The following is a 20,616-nucleotide window of genomic DNA, read 5'->3' as shown; positions in this document are numbered from 1 at the left end:
ACAAGTAGAGTACCCTGTAATACCAACCATATTCAATATTCCTAAATTACACAAATGTATTGAAAACCCATTGTTCCGTTCAGTTGTAGCTGCTGAGGGTTCTTAGACTCCTTAATTAGCCGTATTTATTGATGAAAAATTAAAGAAGTTTTTAAAAAAGATATCCTTAGGTTATTAAGGACTCCTGTGACTTTTTTTTAAGTAACATCAAACAGGATTTTTTTTAATGAACAATGGTTTCTAGTCACAGTCAAATGTGGTAAGATTTTTTTTCTTGCATCCCACATAATTTATGCATTTTCTGGTTTAAGAGGCTTTGCTCCTATGTGATATTTTTTTTGAGCAACAAGGAAATTAACGTGTTGGGTGATTTTATGAAGGTGGCACTTTTTAACAGTTTTATGCATTCTGAAGGTGAGTATTTCAAGCTGTTGTCTGGAGTGGCCATGGGAGCAGCCTGTGCCCCACTGTATGCCAGTGTGATACTATGGTAGTGGGAACAAACGTATGTGTTTAATTCTGAGTATTTACAGCACATAGCTATATTTCTATGATTTTTGGATGATATTTTTATTATTTGGGATGGGAATATATAACAATAATATGATTTTATACATGTTTAAGTAATACTACAACATTTTTAAAGTTCACTTTTACACACTTTAGGGAATGTATTAATTTCTAAGGATTTCTCATAGCAGAAATTTAAGTCTAGGTTATATACGTAACCACATTTTTCAAAATATTTTTTGTTTTTTATATTTTTCTAGTAATGATCCTTTTAGTTTAGTTAAAGGGCAGATGTATGGATAGCAAGAATTGTATCTGAAGAAGATGAGTTTGTCAAAGAAATTGAGACACTTAAGATGTTTATTGAGGGGTTATCCAGAACAAATGCTGCTTGATATTAAAAAAGAAGTATTCAGTAATAGAAGTGAGAGATTTCTACCACTATTAGGGAGGGGAATGAATGTTATGAGTAAATCAGAGAAAGGATAATTAAGTGAATGTTAAGAGCAGACCATGGTATTAAAATTTGGGGGAGAGAGTAATGCTATTAAACAACTTCTAATGGACCGGTGGAAGGTTAATGGATATAACACCACAAACAAGGTGTTAGGAAGTCAGCTTCTTTTTGTTTATAAAAGACATCCTAATATTAAAGAGAAGTTGGAAACATAGACTGGCAAGGAGGACCAGTATAAGACTAACAGAAATGTTATTGGAATGAAGAAATGTGGTTTGTGTAAACAATGTAAATACATACTTGAAGGACAAAAATTGAAGTTAAGGTCCCATGATGATAAATTTATGTTGAATCATACTTGTGAATGTGTAGTTTACATAGCATTTTGTGATTATTGTCATGGATATTATGAGGGTAGAACTGAACGTACATTAAGGACGAGAATTTATGAGCACTACCATGATATTAGTAGTTCAGATGATAAAAATGCACTTTATAAACACAAGTTCAACTGCACACAAAATACAAGATTTTATTTATTTATTCATGTATTTATTTTTAGAGCAGATTCCATTCAGCCCTAGGGGTGGCACATGGGAACACATGTTGGAGTACAGGGAACTTGTATGACAGATAAGGTTAAATACTTGTGCATTTCCTAGACTTAATCACGCTGTCTTGCTAGGCAGGGTATTGAAATGACATGATGCTGAATTATGAATATAAGTATGAATTTTTTTATTTAATGATTTTTAGTAGTACTTTGATCATACTTTATTTTATTACAGCATATGCACCACTGATGTGATATTTACTATGTTTATTATTTAAATTATTAAGCAAGGATTGAGTTTATTGGTAATAATGTGTCACAGGTTTTTAGCACTGTGTTGTAAGTAATGCTTGGATTTAATGTATAGAAGTTCCGATGAAGTCCATGGTGTTGGAAGGATGAAAACACTTAACTTATGTTTGTTTCATTGCTCATTGAATAAGTTTTGCACTATACTCTGCCATTATCTGCTTCTTTTGCAAGGGTTTGCCACTATCTCTAATTGTACTTTGTTTTGGTGTCTCCTGTTGAGGTATACTTTCCTTTTTTCTTGGAGCCGAAGTTGTAAACACTATGCAGATCATCTCAAAGCCTTCTCCCTCTGTGTATCGTATAGAGCTTCAATAGACCCTATTCTGTCAGCTTATTACACATTTGCAAGTTATCATAAACACTTGTTCAAGGAATCTCAGTCTCCTGCAAAATAAATATATCTTTTTAACGGGATAGGTATGTATCCCAGAGAATACTGCCTCTGTGGAATTGTGTTGAACTCCACAGGAAGCAAATTACTTGTCTTGCTCTATTCAAATGTAATTTGGATGAATGGATGGGTAAGAGTAAACTCATCTCCAGTTTAGCACCCTTGTCCCTCGTGGATATGGGTAACTTGAAAATGTCCCAGCATATCCTTGTTCAGCCCATCGCGGCATTATCTGTATGCAAAATTTAAAGACTAAAAACCATCAACTCATTGAACCAATGTTTCAGTATTAATCTTAGAAATTGTACAGTCTGCCTGTTGCTGATACAACCTAAGGGATAATGATTTAAAAAATAGAGAATTTTCAAAATATATTAAATTCAGCAACCTTATGGTAAAATGACTTTTCTTATCTAGAATGTCAACTAACTGAGGACTGGTGTTGTCCACTGCCTCCACTATGTCATGCAAATCATGCTGCAGATGGGGTTGCAATTCTAGAAGCCAGTCTTGCTATGCCTGTTGAGACTTTCCTGTCTATGACTTTCTAGATACAGTGTATTGAGAAACTCTGCATCTCAACAATTCTTTAAATTTATCCCATTGTGTAGTTAGCTCATCTTCCTGACCACTACACTCACAGCGATAAACCCTATAGTTAGGCAAAAGTAATTGGAACATTGAGGTCTACTCAACTGTAGTATAGTGACTGTGTGGTCAGAAGCCACAGTGGGGACAACCTGAAACCTCAATTTACAGTATTGCTATCCTTTAGCTATAAAGGCCTTGTCAATGCAGGACAACCTACAGTATCTAAAAGAAAGTTAGTATACATGGAATTTCTACAACCCAGGACCTTATGACCATCAACCATATTCATCTGCTTGAGATACCTCTTCAGTAAGCCCCCAGTAATGGTAAAAACATCTCCTTGAATAATCTGAACCTCCAACACATCAATAGTTGTTTTACTACCACCTAACCGTAACATCTGTCCTTGCCTAAATGTATGTGTATCAGCCAACAAGTGTGAGAGATCCACATTTAGTGTGCTAGCGTATACATAGGCATTTGCTAAAGTTAACTGTGAAGATATGCTTTAAGAGCCACCCATGTACCTGCCATTTACATCAGACTTAGAATCCAAAACACTAATGTTGTTTGCCCTTTTTAAGAAAACTTTTACTTTCCTTCCGCGATCCATAAGATATTGGGAGAAGGCTCGTCTAAAAGAAGACTCATGTTGACTTGCTGAAAGCACTTTCAGCAAGTGCCATTTTTTTAAGAAAAATTGCTAAAAAGCACTTTTTTATGCTTATCAGCCCACTCCTGTCCAGTTGTCCTACTTGTTCCCCAGCAGTGTGGTGATGGTCAACTAGGAGGGGGACATCATTCAGACAAACATCAGGGGTTGTTTTGATTTCATTTAATCCCTATGTTCACTGTGAATGCCTTCATTCCTTAAAGAAGGGCGATCTGTGATGGGATGCAGGCTAATCAGCACTTATTTCCTCCAGGGACATTGCCAACAAGCTGCCCTCCCTCTCTTCAATCAAACACTAGAAATGGTTTCCCTGGTCTCCACTGAAGAAAACACATTTCCCATCCTCTCCACCCTCCAGAAGGGGCAAGCAAGCTATGCATCTTCATTCCTCTCCCGCTCTGTTTATCTCCTTCAGTGCCCGGGCCACTAATCAAACCTCAGTCACCTGGATCACAGTAAGGGCTCCATCCCTCTATGACATACAGCCTGAGTGAATCTGAAAGATTTTTTTTTTCTTTGTGGGGGGTGGGCGAGACCCTTACATCTTCCGTGAGGGGGGACAGTCCACCATCTCAAACTTATATTTCCCAACTCTATGGTCACACAACAGTGGGGGAAAAGTGCAAAGCCCATTAGTATTGAAAGTGTTTTTTCAACATTTCTGTTTGCACAACTCACAATCATTGAAAGAACCTTTGCAGAGTTGTCACTTACTACTAAAATAAAGTCCATTTAGCAGCTTAATTTGTTCATGTCTTTAAGATTATTTTACAGCAAGTTGAAAGGTTTTGATGTCTGCATTTACCCTACGTTATTTTCTGAATGCTTTGTAAGTCTGTTAATGTTAAATGAAATCAAATGTAACATTATTCTTGAAAGTGTAGTAATTGAGTATGGTGACTAACCAGATTAGAGGCAGACTAGCCAAATTGTTGAAACCAAAACAAGTTAAAATTACCAACCATGACCTGAAAAAATTAACAAGGATTGGATCCGTAGGGCCAAAAAACTGTTCAAACTATGCACAGACAAGTACGTTCGAGCTGAAGGGGGGACACCCCACTGAGATGCAAGGCCAGAAGAATGCTGTTTTTCATACAGGGAGACACCCAGTGAAATAACTAAATGCTCTTTTTGCAGTTCCATTTCGGGTATTAAGTTAGTTCGTCCCCATAATCTCACCCCAAAGCACGACCACTATAGTTTTCAAATATGCAGCATAAATACAAACCTTGCCATAAAAGTATTAAAAAGAAGTTCCTGTTTTTGAAGAATATAATGTTACAGGTCTGTTTATAAGATATATTCAGCCTCTCTTTTCTTTTATGATACAGTTTAACTCTGTTAAATAAGAACTCCACCATGGATGTTCAGAGAATCTAAAAATATTTCAATAACCACATCTCAGCGCTTGCTAGCCTATATGAGCAAGAGAGTAACCTATCTGTATAACCGGTAAGGTGCTCCAAACAAAACAAGCAAAACTAATCTTATCTGTAAAGCACCAAAGTGACACACACTCTTCCCCCTTGTAAAATGACAGCTGAAGAGAAAGTTACTTACATAAAGGCATTCCAGGAGACTGTTAATAATTGCCTCAATTTCCTTCCACACTAACAGGAGAGCTCTCTCCTCTTGGACTTTTTACAATGAGTAATGCTCATTTAAGCAGCTGAGTGACAGGTCAATATAATTTCACTTGTCATAAATCACATTTCTGTTCGCAGATAGCTAGGAAATCATCTGAATGAGAAAACCTTCTTAATTTGCAGAGATGCATACTGCAGTAAGTCATATTCATAATCCATGAAGCTGAAACATACCCACAAAAGTTGCTTTAACTGAACTATGTTGTATCTTTTATATAAAATTAAAAGATGGTCAAATACTAGAAACGAAAACTTCAAAATAGCAAAAATCCATACATCAACTTTTTCAAACCCCACTGATTCTTTTGGTAGAAGAAGAAAAAAAAAAGCAGAATGGACAGTCCCACAGTGGTAATAAGATCAGAAGGTCCCATTCGCCCCTTTCTGGTGAAAGCCCACTCACTGTCTAGAAATTTTTACATTTTACTTCTAAACAGGGGAAATGAGCCACAAATATGTAGCTTGCTGAAGTGGATTGTGAATCTGTAGTCCTCGTTTCAGTCACCATATCCAGTGATTGCTCCCCATTGTCTTCCTTCTGAAGGCAGAACATCTGAAGTACCTCAAATGCATCCTGTGGAGAGTCAAAACTTTTCCAACTCTGTAAAAGTAGCAGTTTCAAACTTACTTGGTAGAGTAGGTGGAACTTCTCTTTAGAGATGCTGCAAAAATTGCTTGTGACTCCTTTTTCTCTCGGGTGAGTAACTGTGCTCACAGTATATTTTAGATGAACTCATGGTGTATTTTATTTTATGGCTGCCACACCTGAGCTTCAATCAGTCCCTGTTGAATTTATGATGCAAAATAAGGAATTAAGGACCTCACTACCAGGTTCCAAACCACTCTCAGGTATAAATACCTTGTGTGCTGACTTCACCAAAATAGAATCCACTAGCAGTTCTTTTGGCAATGCTAGTTTCTGTTTGAGAAACTTTCAACAGACCCATCAAAATTCTCAGGTTCACCTGTACTTATAAATGTTTGTATGTTTTCCAGTCTTCCATATCCACCAGACCAGCTTTCAATTGTTCAATTTGAGCTTCCACTGTAGCATACCTATTACTAGCCTCAGTTACATCACTATTATTTGTTAGAACTAGTTTGAATGTTCAGACACATTCAACTCCCTTTCATAAACTTTTCCTGTACTTCACATGATAATTTCAGAAAGTTTAGACTTTATCTTTGATGACTGCAGCATAATCAGCCCCTAAGCTGAGTCTTCAGATAATGGGTCAATTGCTTCTTTCCCTCTTGGACACTGTTCCCTCTCAGCAGTTGAAGGCATAGCTGTTGCTGTAAGTAGACCAGGTAGATGTCCTGACGTCTTTTTCTTCTTTTTCCTTGTAGCAGGATTAACACATAGCATTCAAAACAAGGCCAAACATCTCCAAGGGCTGTTGCAAGTGAGAGGGTTAAATTTTAAAAGGCACATTTCTACTGAAAGTATATAACTTGTTTTCCTGTATCCAATCCAGAAGTCGCGATCTTGATCCAGTTGTATGAACAGGTTACCAGGGAGATTGCCTGAGACTGCATTGCAGACCTGATCTTTCTGGACTTCAGTAAAGCCTTTGACACAGTCCCTCACTGAAGGTTTCTTGTGAAATTGTACCCACTTGTGCTATACTGATGAGCCCAAAGGGTGTGACTAGCAAACTGTGCAGAAGTGTGAAAAGTCCTTATAGGATATAAAGCAAAGGAGTACTAATGAGGGGTGATTCTTGGAGGAACCATTCTAACAATTGGGGTCTCACAGGGATCAATTTTAGCCCACCTACATGTTCATAGGTTGGTACTAGGCTATCGGCCCTAGGGGCCTATAAAAGCCTAGCCATAACAATTCCCTGGCTATTTCTTCACACACTATTTACTTCCCTGGAACCCTGTCTAGCAGAGTGACTGACGTGATCCCCGGGGTGAATTTCCTTTTTCCCATCCAATCAATTGTTTTTGTCCTTGACATCAGTGAAGACACAGAAATCAGGATTGTTCTCTGTGCATGTTTTATAAATTCTGAAGGGTAGGGTACTAGATAATAAGGGAACAAGCCCCACTTTACCACCTTCAAGTATATGGTGATTCACCTGGGAAGGTAACCCAGGGAGTTTGTCATGCACATCCACAGCTGGCGAAAGATTTGTGACATTGTTATTACAGGTGTAAATTATCAGGCACTGTTCAAGAGAGTAGGACCAAGGGCAAATCAGATGTTAGGTTGTAACTTGCATATTTTGTCATTCAGGGATAGGAAGATGGTGATGCTTCTTTGTCAGGTCCTAGCAGTATTGCAGCTAGAATATTGCATATGGTTTGGGAGGTCTTGTCAGGGTAAAGAGATCTCAGAGTTGGAGTAGTTACAGAGGAGGGTAACTTGGATAGTGCTGGAGACCCCTGCAAAATGGCCCATCAGTTTCTAGCATGGTCAGTAAAATGTTGGCATAAATGCTGAATTAAAGGCTTTCAGATTTTGGAAAAGGTATATTCTATAGGCTGCCAGTTTTCAGTCATCTTTGTGGGGTTAATGATGATTTTTCTATTGATGTAGCTTTTAGGACTCCCCAGACATCTGTTGCTCCTTCATTTGGCAGTTTTGGTATCATACTGGAGTGCCTGGGGTACGCGGATCAGGTCAGGTGTCCACTATCATGCCAACAGTTGTCTAGTGGGAGCAGGTGCCCTACTCATGGGTGTCTGAGGGCAATTATGTAAGTGGTATAGGCATCAGCCCCCAGCACGTGTGAGTTTTCTCTTGGAACTTATTTATATAAAATGTGGAGGGGGAATATTAATGTTCTATGGAAATCTTCTTAGGCCATCTTCTCTGAGTGTATGCATTTGAACTGAAGTGGTTTCAGGAGAAAAAAAAGAGAAGACAGCCCTCCATACTCTTCAGATTATGAGAAAGATGCAAGACTTCACTTCTGAACAGATCCAGTCACTCCCTGCATTCTGACACAAATAAAGAGGACTCATTGTCATCAGACTTGCATCTTCATAATATAGCTCCTGGAGACAAAACATTATCAGGGACCTTTTAAATTGGGAGTGAGGGAAGTGTTTCCACTTAAAAAAGAGGTGTATTTGTTTTCTGGGTATGGAACAATCAGGTTTCAACCATACCTTGGTAACAGAAACATTTAAGGATGCTTTCAGCAGTGCCTCATTAGAGCCAACTGTCAGTCCCAGCCCTAAAATGTTAGGAGAAATGTTATGGAATGCATGAGCAGTACCCATATATTTAAAAGGAACCAGAATATGCTCCAGCTGTAATCTCTTTTGTAATCTGTAAGAGAATCCACGGTGATTCTAAGGACTAAATACTCTTTCCTCTTGACAGGGAAAGCAGATGTCTGGTTTTATGAAGAAAATGTGTACTTGTCTTACTTCTGCCACTACTCCAAGTCCCACAGTACCAGTCAGACTTTTGCATTTAGGGCTTGGCTTGCTTCTTTCTTAAGGAGCACCTGTCAGTTATCTCTGCATTTTTCCCTTGAGAACTGCTTTTCAGTCAGCATGACAATTAAACAGTTCCTGAAAGGGATTCTGCATCTCAGACTGACCATTCTTTTATTTTCCACAGTCTAAGACTTGAGCATGCAGTTGAAAAGCTGAATCTAAATTCTGTTGGACTCCACCAGCAAAGCAGACTTCTGGACCCAATTTTGGAGGACACTTTTCACAGTTGCAGAAACCTAATCCAGCAGGATTTTTGAGCTAAAAGCACTGATATATGGAGAGCCTTATACTGTATTACACAAAGACAGGTTTGGGATTGCTTTGGTACAAGCACTGATATATAGAGAACACAATCTTAACACAAAGACAAGCTATCACTGAAAACAAACTCCTTAATGTGTAAGGTCTTTTTGAACAGTCTTATTCAAGTTATTCAGCTACCTGTCTTCTTTCCAAAAGAAGAAAACAAGGATGACTCTTGCTTACTGATGCTGTAAATGTGCAGCTCAACAGCTGTGTTATTAGGGTCAAATTCTTCAGAGACCATTCAGTTTGTTTCATTCATACCAGTAAGGTAGGGAACCTGGTGACTAAGTAGACATTTTCCAAATGCCTGCTGGCCCAGCCGCATTACTTTCTGGTGAAAACTTACTGCACTTGATCTGCTACTAGGTGCAACCTTCTTCAAGGATGTTTCTGCCCACAGTGTTTAAGATGTTGGTAAATGAGCAACCGTTCATTCATTCCTTAACACAGCAAGCTAAATGCCAATAAAGAATAAAGGTGGGATTTGCCAGTGCAGTTTTTGTAGGACATATTGTAAGCCAATCCATGCTCATCTAAGGTTGGAATGTACACTCTGATTCTCTCAAATTTGTAATATGAATTCACTGTAGCAGTGATTATTTTAATGAACACAGTACATATGTGTAAGTGTACTTGCTATGTTCAAACTGAATGATCTTTGCAGAGAGAGAGAGAGAGGCTGCTACTCTACAGTCCCTGGTACTGCCAAAGTAGGAAAGGGTTCAGGCAGTCTCATAGTTATTTGTTTCTTTTGTTTTGAGTTCTCAGGGCAAGCCTGTGTCAAAACAAACTATTTCTTTCTACCAGTATTTTATAAGTGGTTGCCACCACAACATAGACTGTAATATTTTTCAGTTACATTTTTATATCTAGATGGGGGCATTTGGGAGGTTTCCATTTCATAGCCATTATTTGTAGGCTAGTGTAATAGTACATATTGTGCTGTAATATTGCTACATATTTTCAAGACTTAGCATAGCTGGTTAGCTTTAGTTCTTCAGAGCTGCCCAAGACTAGCTCAGTCCTTCATACTTGCAGGTAACAAGCCTCCAAAACCTTTCTTCATTGTGTTCATCAGACATTCATTGCCAGCAACAAAGCAAAATTTTTTTGAACTCAGGCTTTCAGAAGTCAACGTTGGTATAAGAAGATAATGGTGTTGTCCAGTAGGGATGTCTGACTGCTTTTAAAATCTGTTCTGTAATTTAATTGGACATTAATTAGTACCAAGGAAGGACAAAAGAAAGTAAATATTAAACCTCTTTTTTTTCCATTTAGGCTTGATGATAGCTTCACAGCATAATAATGTGACCTTTTTCTCCCTAGGGATGCATGACAGCTTTAAGATCTAGCTCATGGACTGGAGTCTAAATGTAGCTTAATCCCATTTTTATTACACTTTCCCCACAATGTTGATTTTCCATTATGGTCAGTGACTTCACTCAGATATGCTGTGTGTTATAACTTGCTTCTGGAAGTACTACAAGAGTTAAAACCCCAGATTTGAAGTTGTCATTTTCATTCATTCCTCAACAAATGGGTTCGGTTCTGACTCAGCTGCCTCTTCCAGCTTGTGGAACACTGAAAGCTCTTGAGCTCTTCCCTTGCCACTAATGCACTAGTCCTCTAATGTACTTCAGATCTCATTTGCCACCTTTGTGTTTGGACATGGTCGCTGACTAGCTCTCAGATTAGAACTTCTTTATTGTGAGTAAAAGTAGATTTATGTGCATAGCCCTCTCTTCTTTTTGACTACATCCTTTCTTGCCCTTCTTACACTGTTTTTAGTGTATCTGTTTAAATACCATTGTTGGTATTTTCTCTACTTTTCCCTTTCCCTTGCCTTTGTGGTAAACTCCTGAATTTACCATTGCTGGTAATACTTTCTCCTTTTTCTTAATTGCCTTAAAAAAAATAAAAACTTCTTTCTATCTTGTCTGTATCTGATGTCACTAGTCCTCACTTCTGGGTCATAGGATCCCACATCAGACCCGAGACAGCAACGTTTGAGACAGATCCTAGGCTTGAGCTCCTACCACTCCCATAATCCCTTGCCGCTCTCTAACCCCTCAGATGTTGTTTTGTTCCACTTCTTCAGACGCAATTCCTCTGGCTCTAGTCCTGCTTAATTTCAGAATTCCTTTTTTGTCCTTCTAGATCTTAAAATTACTTATTTGTCTCCTTAAAGTTCTAGTTTTTGTATGTTCTTAGCCTCCCCTCCCTTTACAGCTGTTCTCTTTTAGTCAGCCATTTTGGCACCATTTTACTTTGCTTGAAAAATCTCTGTTAGAACTTAGGCTTAGACGCATTCTTTGTTCCTACTTTTGAATTATCTACTAGGGTTTTTTGTTGTCTTCTTGCTGGTTTTTGATTGTGGTTTGGCCCCTGGTTAACGGTTCTGGTTTGTATTTTGGCTTTGGCACTTGGTCTGCTGTTCAGCCCCTCATATCTGATAAACCAGCAGGATTTAAGAGGTGGTCGGAAGATGCCCATTTCTGATTGCATGAGGAGTGGCTCTGTTGTTTGACCGACTACCTGGAGGTTGAATGTGGCATTTGTGCCGTATTCAACCCCACAGCTTTGGTCTAGCGTGCAATAAGTTACTATTGAAAGGCATGCCACCAGTCCACCAGTCGCTGAAAATGGGGGACCTACGTCCAATCCTGGACTTAAGCGAGTTAAACTTCTCCATCAATAAGTTGCAGTTCTGGATGGTCACTGTCCAGTCCATCATGCCCCTTCTGCACAAGGACAAGTGGATGTGCTCTTTGGATCTCCAGAATGCGTACTTTCATATAAAAAAAGACGGGTGCTCAAGGAGACATCTCCGCTTTCATATAGGGGCCAATCATTATCAGTTCAGGACCTTCCCCTTTGGTCTCACCACAGCCCCCTGGGTGTTCACCAAGTTCTTGGCAGTGGTAGCAGCTCACCTGGGACTGCAGGGATTCCAGGTGTTTCTTTACCTCTATGATTGGCTCCTCACAGCTACCATGAAGCATCAACTGGTTGCAGCCACTCAGTACCTTCTTTGTCTGTTCGACCAGCTAGGAATTACCATGAATCTAGCCAAGTCAAATCTGATTCCGATCCAAAACTTGGAGTTTATTGGCATCCAGCTAGACACTTTGTCAGAGATTGCAGCATTACCTCCCAGGCATGTACTACTAATCAGATCCCAAGTTCAGTGCCTCCTAGATCTGTCTCATCCTCAGGTCCACTTCATTCTCAGGACCTTGGGTTCCATGGTGGCGGCAGTCTATCTGGTGCCATTAGCCAGGTTTTACATGAGGGTTCTACAGTGGACTCTAGTGGTCCACTGAACTTCTCTGTCTCATACAATGACAGCTTTCATCCTCCTCACTTCAGTCTGTAGGCGTCATCTTCTTTGGTGTATTCAGTCTCCCGATCTCCTCGTGGGAAGACCCTTTTCTCCTCCCAGTGCCACAGTGACCACAGACGCTTCCCTGCTGGGGTAGGGGGGCATTGCCAGAGAACTACGGTCCCCTGCAGAGACCATACTGCACATAAACTTACAGGAGATGAGAGCAGTTCTTCTCACATTGCAAGCCTTTCAGGACTCTCTTCCTCTGGGTACCATTGCAGTGCACATGGACAACATGGAGGTTGTGTGGTACATCAACAAACAAGGGGGTACACATTCTTTTCTGCTTTGTCGTGAGGCCATGAGAGTGTGGGAATGGGCGATGTCCACAGGCTGCTTTCTGCTTGCAATACATATTTCCTGGGAGACCAACGTGCTAGCAGACAAGCCCAGAATATCTTGTTTGAGTTCTCACAAGTGGTCCCTGAATCCCTCAGTGGCGAGAGAGATCTTCCTTTGGTGGCATCAACCGAGCTGTGACCTGTTTGCTGTTCTCAATCACAAATGCAGCTAGTACTTCACCCTGATCCCCCCAGCTGGGGAGTCCCCCAGGGATGCTCTAGTTCACAACTGACCTCCAGGTTTCCTTTATGATTACTCTCCTGTACCTCTCATTCGCAGAGTGCTTCAGAAAGCTCAATGTCTCAGGGCTCCCTTGATGCTCATTGTCCCCTTCTGGCATTGGCAGGTGTGGTTCCCCCTCCTCAGGTCTCATCTGAAGTGCCCCCCATGGGTACTGGATCCCCTTCTGGATCTGATATCTCACCCATCTCATCTTCCGATCCCACACCTTCAGACTCTTTATCTGACTGCATGGTTTGTCCACTTCCCGTAATTCTAAACCAGTCCAGGCTTGCCTCTCTTGTCGGAGACATCATTCTGGTCTCTCAGAAGGCTTCCACCAGAAAGGTCTATGGTAGTAACTGGAAAATATTTTCTATCTAGGCCAGTCAGTGGAATCTGGATCCCTTTTCGGCTCCCATTCCAGACATCTTATTCTTGTCTTCTCTCTTTCAGGATAGAGCCAGTTTCCCTACTATTAAGCTGCAGTTGGTGGCCATCTCTAGTTTTCATGTTTGTGAGTAACCTACCTTTTCTTCTCACCTTTGTAAGGCCTTTTTGAAAGGTGTCTTCCTGGTACAGCCTCCTATCAAAGATCCTTCTCCTCCTTGGGACCTTTCCTTTGTGCTGCAATCTCTTACACAGAGTCCTTTCAAGCCTGCTGTAACTTGTAACTATAGCATCAGCAAGATGAGTTTTTGAATTGTAGGCCCTCTCCATCAAGCCTCCATACTTGTTTTTTCATACAGACATAGTGGCTCTCAGGACTAATCCCTCTTTCATGCCCAAGGTGGCCACTGAAACAAATTTGAATCAAACCATTCATTTTCCAGTTTTCTTTCCCAACCATTCCAGTAGAGTGTATGCAGCACATGCTTGATATATATAGACAATTATGATTCTATTTAGACAGGACAAAGAGCTTTTGCAAATATGACCTACTGTTTGTGGCCTTCTCTGTTAAAAGGTTGAGTCATCCGGAGTCCAACATTACAATATCTCATTGGATATCCCAATGTATTTCTATGGTTTATACTTCTAAGAGATTGTCCTTACCAGGACCTGTCAGAGCTCATTCCACTGGATCTGTGGCTATGTCAGCTGCTATTTAACCCGGCATTCCTTAGATGAGATTTGTCCTTCAGCCACATGGTCTACTCCTCAAACCTTCATTACTCATTACAAACTCGACCTAGTTTCCAGGAACAGGGCTTCCTTTGGCTCCACAGTTCTTCGGCATGCGGTTCCATGAGGCCACCCAGGATTGTATGGTAGCCACACAGAAGTGAGGAATAGTGACGTGGATAACATCAGATAAAGAGTTATGTACTTACCATTACTTGGCATCTGTGTTATCCTGTGTCACTGATCATCACTATCCCTCCCTCCATCCCTTATACTGTTGGATCTAGAGGAAGTGGAGATATCCTATCTGGTGGTTCAGGTCTACTCTGGCTGTCTTCTAGCTCTGGGGCAAACTCGATCTGAGGGGTTAGAGGGCAGCAAGTGATTATGGGAGTGGGAGGAGCTCGAGCCTAGGATTTGTCTGAAAAGTTTCCAGCTCAGATCCGACATCTGTTCCTACAACTCAGAAGTGATGAATAGTGACATAGGATAACACAGATGCTAAGTTATGGTAAGTACATAAATCTTTTTCTCTTAGTTAATAGCTATGTCTGAGAAACCTTTGAGTTTTAGAAAATGTAAGGCCCGTGGCCATAAGATTTCACTGTCAGATGCACATGAGTTGTGTATTTATTGTTTAGGCCTGACCCATTTGAACACGACATGCGATGTTTGTGAGGGCTTTAATCCAAGGGCCCTTATCGATCGTAAGAATAAACTTATTTTAAGAGGATCAATGCCTTCTTCTTTCTCTAATGCAGCTTCTGGGGCTCAACCCCTAAGAAAGGTGATGGAAGAGAGGCCAGGAAATGTCCATTGGACCCTTCAGGTTCCTCTGCTCCAAGCTCTACTCCAGGTTTGGAACCACCTCTGAAAGTATCCAAACCGTCAGTTCTGATTCAATTGAATTCAAAGAACAAACCCTCTGATTCATCAGCTTTGGATCCAAAATCTATGATGTCTAATCTGAAGAAGCATAAAGACAGGTCTCATGGGATCCAGTCCCCTCCGACTCTGGATTCGATATCTTCCTGTTTCCCATCTCCTTTCCTGGAAAGATGTCACCACTCTCGGACTTCATCCATTGCTTCCTCATCTTGTTCCTCCAGAAGTCTGACCGAAGCAGATGTGGATAGAATGATGAGGAAATTTCTCTCGATGCAAATGCAAATGGGGATACTCCCAGCTCCTACCCCATCGGATTTGGAGACCTTTATTAGTACTACCCCACCTATTTTGTCTCCTTCTTCAATCCGACCATCAGTTTCAGAGCAGCTGGATCTGAGGATCCCATATCCATCTGTATTAGATCCAAAGACTGTTGTATCCATTTCTAAGTGGACCTGCTCTGACCATGTTGGAGCCGGATGATGCTTGAAGCCATAGCGTTGGTGCTAGATCTGGGGTGTTGATGTTGACTCCGAGATTATCAGAACTGTCTTTGCCCCTTGAAGCCTCTGCTCTGGACAGCTCGGCTCATACCCCTGCTTTGAGAGGTTTGCCTTCAGCTCGAAAGATGCTGATGATTTGGAAGCATGTCTTCTCGGAGCCATCGCGTTTTTTTCTCTCCTCGGCATTCTGATTTTGAAATAATGGAGAGAGTTTTCTCTGCTCCAAGAGAAAGAACATATCCACCCTCCCTGACTCCTACTTCCTAGATGCAGTTTTCTTTGCATCTGGAGTCTCAACTTCCTATGCCACAGGGACAACCAGTTCAAAGTCTCCAGGATACCCCACAGGGTATATTGATGTCGTCTGATACTTCTCTGGAACACCCCTTCAAAGAAGTCCCTCAGAAGAGAAAGTGCAAAAGAAGGCACTTAGAGTCTCAAGTCTATCACTGATTTTGATGAAAGAGAAGGGTCCCCAAGATCACCACCTGATGACATCCTATTTGGAAACATACTAGTGGTCCTCGAGCAAAGGCATGGTTAGTTATCTGCCAACCCTTCCCAAGAGGAATCAGTATTCCCGGAAGCCTTTAGGGCTGGCCCATCTACCTCTTGGGTGACTTCACCCACCAGTGAGCGCATTGATTTGATCTCTTGATCGGCATGGAAGGACCCTGACTGTGTTGAGCCGATCCCCAAGAGACCAGACAGGATCCTGGCATCACCTAAGGACATGGTCATAGCAGTGGCCTCTAAAAAGGAACTTGTAGAACAAAGTTTCTCTGTTCATTCCCTTAAAAGGGAGTCTAGGATGCTGGAATGATTCTGGAAGCATGTATATGCTTCAGTGACATTTGCTTTTTGGTTGCTGAATTAGGTGGCACATTTCACCAGACTCCAGAGGGATTTCATTAAAGAACTTACCAAATCCCTCTCTGGGATCGTTACTGCTGAGGCAGAAAACTCAGTTGCTTCACAGCTGGCTACCCTACAGTCTATTTCAAACTTGTCCATGAGGCTCATCTCGCATGCAGCTGAACGTACCCAAAGGTGGTGGGTTCAGGCATTTCTATTAGAAGGCATGCCTGGGTGCATCTGTGTGGTTTTGCGGAGCCCTTCAAGTCTTCCTTTGTCAATGCTGCCTTTAAAGGAAGTTTTTTGCTTGGCCCCAAAGTTAAAGATATGCTGTCTGTGTTTGAGAAGGAAGGTAAAACTGTGCCTGCTATGGGCATATGTTTTTCAACTCCTCAAAGAACCTTTTGTAGGAATCAATGATGTGGTCGAAAAATGTGGTTCAGAAATTTCCAGGGTCCCTTCCAAGAGCCACATGGAGATGGTTCCCCCAGAAGCAGGGAAGGGACTCTAACAGAAGACACTGCCCACGTGGCAAAGGAGGTCTTCAAAACCAGGGGTCTAGTGATACTTTCTCTGACAGATCCTGCCAGTGCCCCTGAAAGGAGGTCCGATTGTCCAACTCTGGAGGCAGTTAGGGGTTGTGTGTCCCTGCATCAAAACCTGGTTAGAGATTACAAAAGATTAATGGGTGCAGAAGATTATTTCCAGAGGTTATATAATACTTTTTCCTTATCCCCATTAGAGTAAGCAAAATTCATGATGTTCCACTCACTCAGAGGAAAGCAGCACAACTAAAAAAAAAAAAAAAAAAAAAAAAAGCTGATGGCGAAGAGCGTCATCTAAGAGGTCCCTCCAGACCAGGAGTCCAGAACTTACTCACGATTCTTCTTAGTGCCAAAGGAAACAGGGGACTGGAGACCAATTTTAGATTTGTTCAGTCTGAGCAAGATGGTTCAGTACACCAATTCCAGATGGTGACTGTTCAGTCCATTTTGCCATTTCTGCACAAGGACGACTGGATGTGCTTGATAGATCTTCAGGATGCGTACTGTCGTATGGCCTCAAGCTAAATGCCAAAAAATGCATAGTCATCCCATTTGGGAAAAACAAAACACCCACGAATTACCACATAGGTGGCAGCCTCCTTAATACACAAGAGGTAATAAGAGATCTGGAGAACCAGGTAGATAGTAATATCTCCTTTGAGAATCATATTGCCAAAGTAGTTAGGAAATCCTTCTATGTGACCCATCTAATTACTAAAAGATTTGCATCTAGAAATAAAGTGGTTATAGTGCCCCTCTACTCGTCACTCATTAGACCCATCATAGAGTACAATGCCCCATTTGGGATGTACCTCACAAGGCACTTCCAACAGCTGGAAAGACCACAAAAGTGCCTCACTAAGAGGATTACTGGCCTCAAACATATGTCCTATGCAGCCCAACTGAAACAACTCCAGCTGTACTTAGTGGCATATCGCTTACTCAGAGGTGATCTCTGCCTGACTTACAAAGCCATGTCCAACTCAGAACTGATGGACATGCTCAACCTAAAGAAATACAAGTCACTGCAAGCCATGCGCTCTAGTGAGCTAAACCTCACCAGAACAATAAATAGAACATGCTGGAGGGCTAGATTCCTGTCACAGAGTTCCCTATGCTTTGGAACAAAATTCCAAATTACATCAGGCAGAGCCCCTCACTAACACTCTTCAAGGGAAACCTTGACGAGTGGATGGGTAACAGAAAATACACCCTGGGATCACTTCATTGGCTCTGCTTGACAGAGGATCAGTTAATTAATCAATGGGGCAGCGAAAGCCGACACACTCTGGCTAGGTTTATAAATGCCCTCGGGCAGATAGCCTAGTACCTACCTATAAAGATGAACAGATGAACCAGAAGATTTCTATGCTTCAGGCTGGGAGCCAGTCACTTCTAATTCAGGGCTCTGCCCTTTAGTCTCACCACAGCCCCCAGGGTCTTCACCAAATGCATGGCAGTAGTGACAATTCACTTGAGACTCCAAGGATTCTGGGTGTTTCCTTATTTGGACAACTGGCTCATAACCGCTCCTACCAGGCATCAGCTGGTCAAAACACAAGATTATGTACTCTAATTATGCTCTCACCTAGGCATTACATTCATTTACAACAAATCTCAACTAGAACCAACTCAAATATTGCAGTTCATTGGAGCATTGTTTGACACAGTATCCCTGACAGCCTACCTTCCCTTATCAAGGGTACAAAGTATACGATTCCAAGTCAAAAATATAATACATGGAAGAACCAAATCTTAACCCCTCTGTCAAGAAGCTTTGAGAGTGTGGCATTGGGCGATCTCGTCCAGTCAATATGTGATAGCAATGCACATTCTGTGGAAATCCAACGTGATAGCAGACAAGTTAAGCTGGTCCATTCGTATGCCTCATGAGTGGTCTCTCAACATGAAAGTGGCAGAAAAGATATTTTGTTGATAGGGCCAAGCTTCCTGGAACCTTTTTGCATCTCCCCTCAACAACAAGTGCAGCAGGTTCTTTGCCCTATCCCCCCAGTGGGGAGTGACTGAGAGCCGTTCTGCTCCATTATTGCCCCCCCCCAGTCTCCTCTAAGCCCTTTCCTCAGTACCTTTAATCCCCAAATGTCTTCAGAAAGCATCTTGATTGAAGAGCACAGTCATCCTCATTTCTCCTTATTGGCCTCATCGGATTTGGTTCCCCTTTCTCTGGCCTCATCTGCTTCACCCACCATGGATTCTGGATCCAATTCCAGACCTCCTGTCTCACCTGACAGATTTGATACACCCAGACATTTTAGGCCTAAAACTGACAGCGTGGCATCTCTAATTATGTTGTAGCTAGACAGCCCAGGCTGTCTTCCCCCATCCATCACATTCTTCTATCTTCCCACAAAGCTTCCACTTGGAAAATTTACAGAAGCAAATGGAAAAGATTTGTTGTTGGTCACAGCAAAATGACATTGACCCCTTTTCAGTGCCAGTACCTAAAGTTCTTGAATTTTTAGCTACAATTTTTAATGAAGGAGCGAGTTCTTCAGCTGTTAAAGTATGACTTTCTGTCATTTCCAATTTTCGCATTGGTGTAAATAATTCATCTTTATCTTCTTCCATACTTTGTAAGCCCTTTATAAGGGACATCTTTCTTCTTAGACCACCTTTTAAATATCTCAAAAGCTCATTAAACCAGGTGTGTGGCAACAACTTCTGTATTTTTATCCAGAGCTTCCTTAGACGATATTTGTGCAGCTGCAACTTGGACTAATCCTCATACCTTTATTGCTCATTACAACTTGGATCTGATCTGTATGGGAAAAGCAGCCTTTGGCTCAACAGTGCTTAGGAATATCTTTCCTCAGAGTCTTCATGAGATTTAGCTAGCTGGGAACTGTGTCCCATTTGTTGTGGAATGAATGAAAACGACAACATCAGATAAAAAAGTTATGTACCCATCATAATGTTCCATCTGTGTCGTCCATTTTCATTCTTCCTCAACTCCCTTTCCTCCAGCCCCCTACCAGTTTGACTTCTAGAAGGATTACAAGATGCTGAATGAAACGATATTCCTTCTTTTGAGTTCAGATACTTTTAGCTCATATCCTTTTAATCTGTTATTTTCTGTATAGTCTAAAAGGTCAGCAAACAAGATCTGAAGTATGGCAGGGGGACTGGACTAGTGCATTGTGGGTAAGGGAGGAGCTTGAGAGCTTTCAGTGTTTCACGAGCTGGAAGAAGCTGCCGAGTTGGATCCAAGGGTCAGATCTGAACCCATTTGGTAAGGAAGAATGAAAATGGACAATAGAATGTTATGGTGAGTACATAACTTTTTTTTCTCTCCTTGATATGATATGAACTTATTTTACTCCAAATTCTTCAAAGGATCCTTATAAATATGACCAGATTTGTTCATTAATGTAATTTTCCCCAGAAATAAGTTCTGCAATAGTGTGCTAAACTTGAACAGAGAACAGCCTTTATGTAGTGTCTGCGATGTGATTGTTCAGTTGAAAACAGTGTGTTTGCCAACCTTTTTTGTGAGAAACTAGGAGCTTGAATTCAGAATGATATTGTTTATCTTTAGTATATTGGTTATCTTTAGCCATAATATTCGGTTAACTAATGTAGTATGTTGATTTTTTTAGGGTTGTACCAAAATCAACTCCTTCAACTGGGCCAAAATTCGCAAGCTGAGTTTCAAGCGTAAACGGTTTCTAATCAAACTACGTCCTGATTTAAATGTAAGTGTTATGTGAAGGATATTTGCTTATAAACATATGAATTTATTTTAAGTTTATATAGTTTATGGACACAAAAATTTAGTCATTGTAACCTCAAATTCAGGGTGTAAACTTACTTGAAAAGTAATCACAGGTTCCTA

The 20,616-nt window shown here is 41.0% G+C and overlaps 1 protein-coding gene across 2 annotated transcripts in view; it reads left to right on the top strand.

The window, feature by feature from the left end:
- The window catches only part of FARP1 (FERM, ARH/RhoGEF and pleckstrin domain protein 1), a 2,534,157-nt gene that overhangs the window by 1,650,191 nt on the left and 863,350 nt on the right, over positions 1 to 20,616 (top strand). For both annotated transcript variants that reach the window (XM_044071307.1, XM_044071308.1), the window contains one exon: positions 20,381 to 20,476. In XM_044071307.1, the coding sequence (XP_043927242.1) occupies positions 20,381 to 20,476 (96 nt within the window). The remainder of the gene's footprint in view (positions 1 to 20,380; positions 20,477 to 20,616) is intronic.

Source organism: Protopterus annectens, chromosome 5.part0 (genome assembly GCF_019279795.1).
Source record: "Protopterus annectens isolate FY-2018-M chromosome 5.part0, PAN1.0, whole genome shotgun sequence".
Classification (NCBI taxonomy): Eukaryota; Metazoa; Chordata; order Ceratodontiformes; family Protopteridae; genus Protopterus; species Protopterus annectens.
This window is presented reverse-complemented; position numbering and strand designations above follow the sequence as displayed.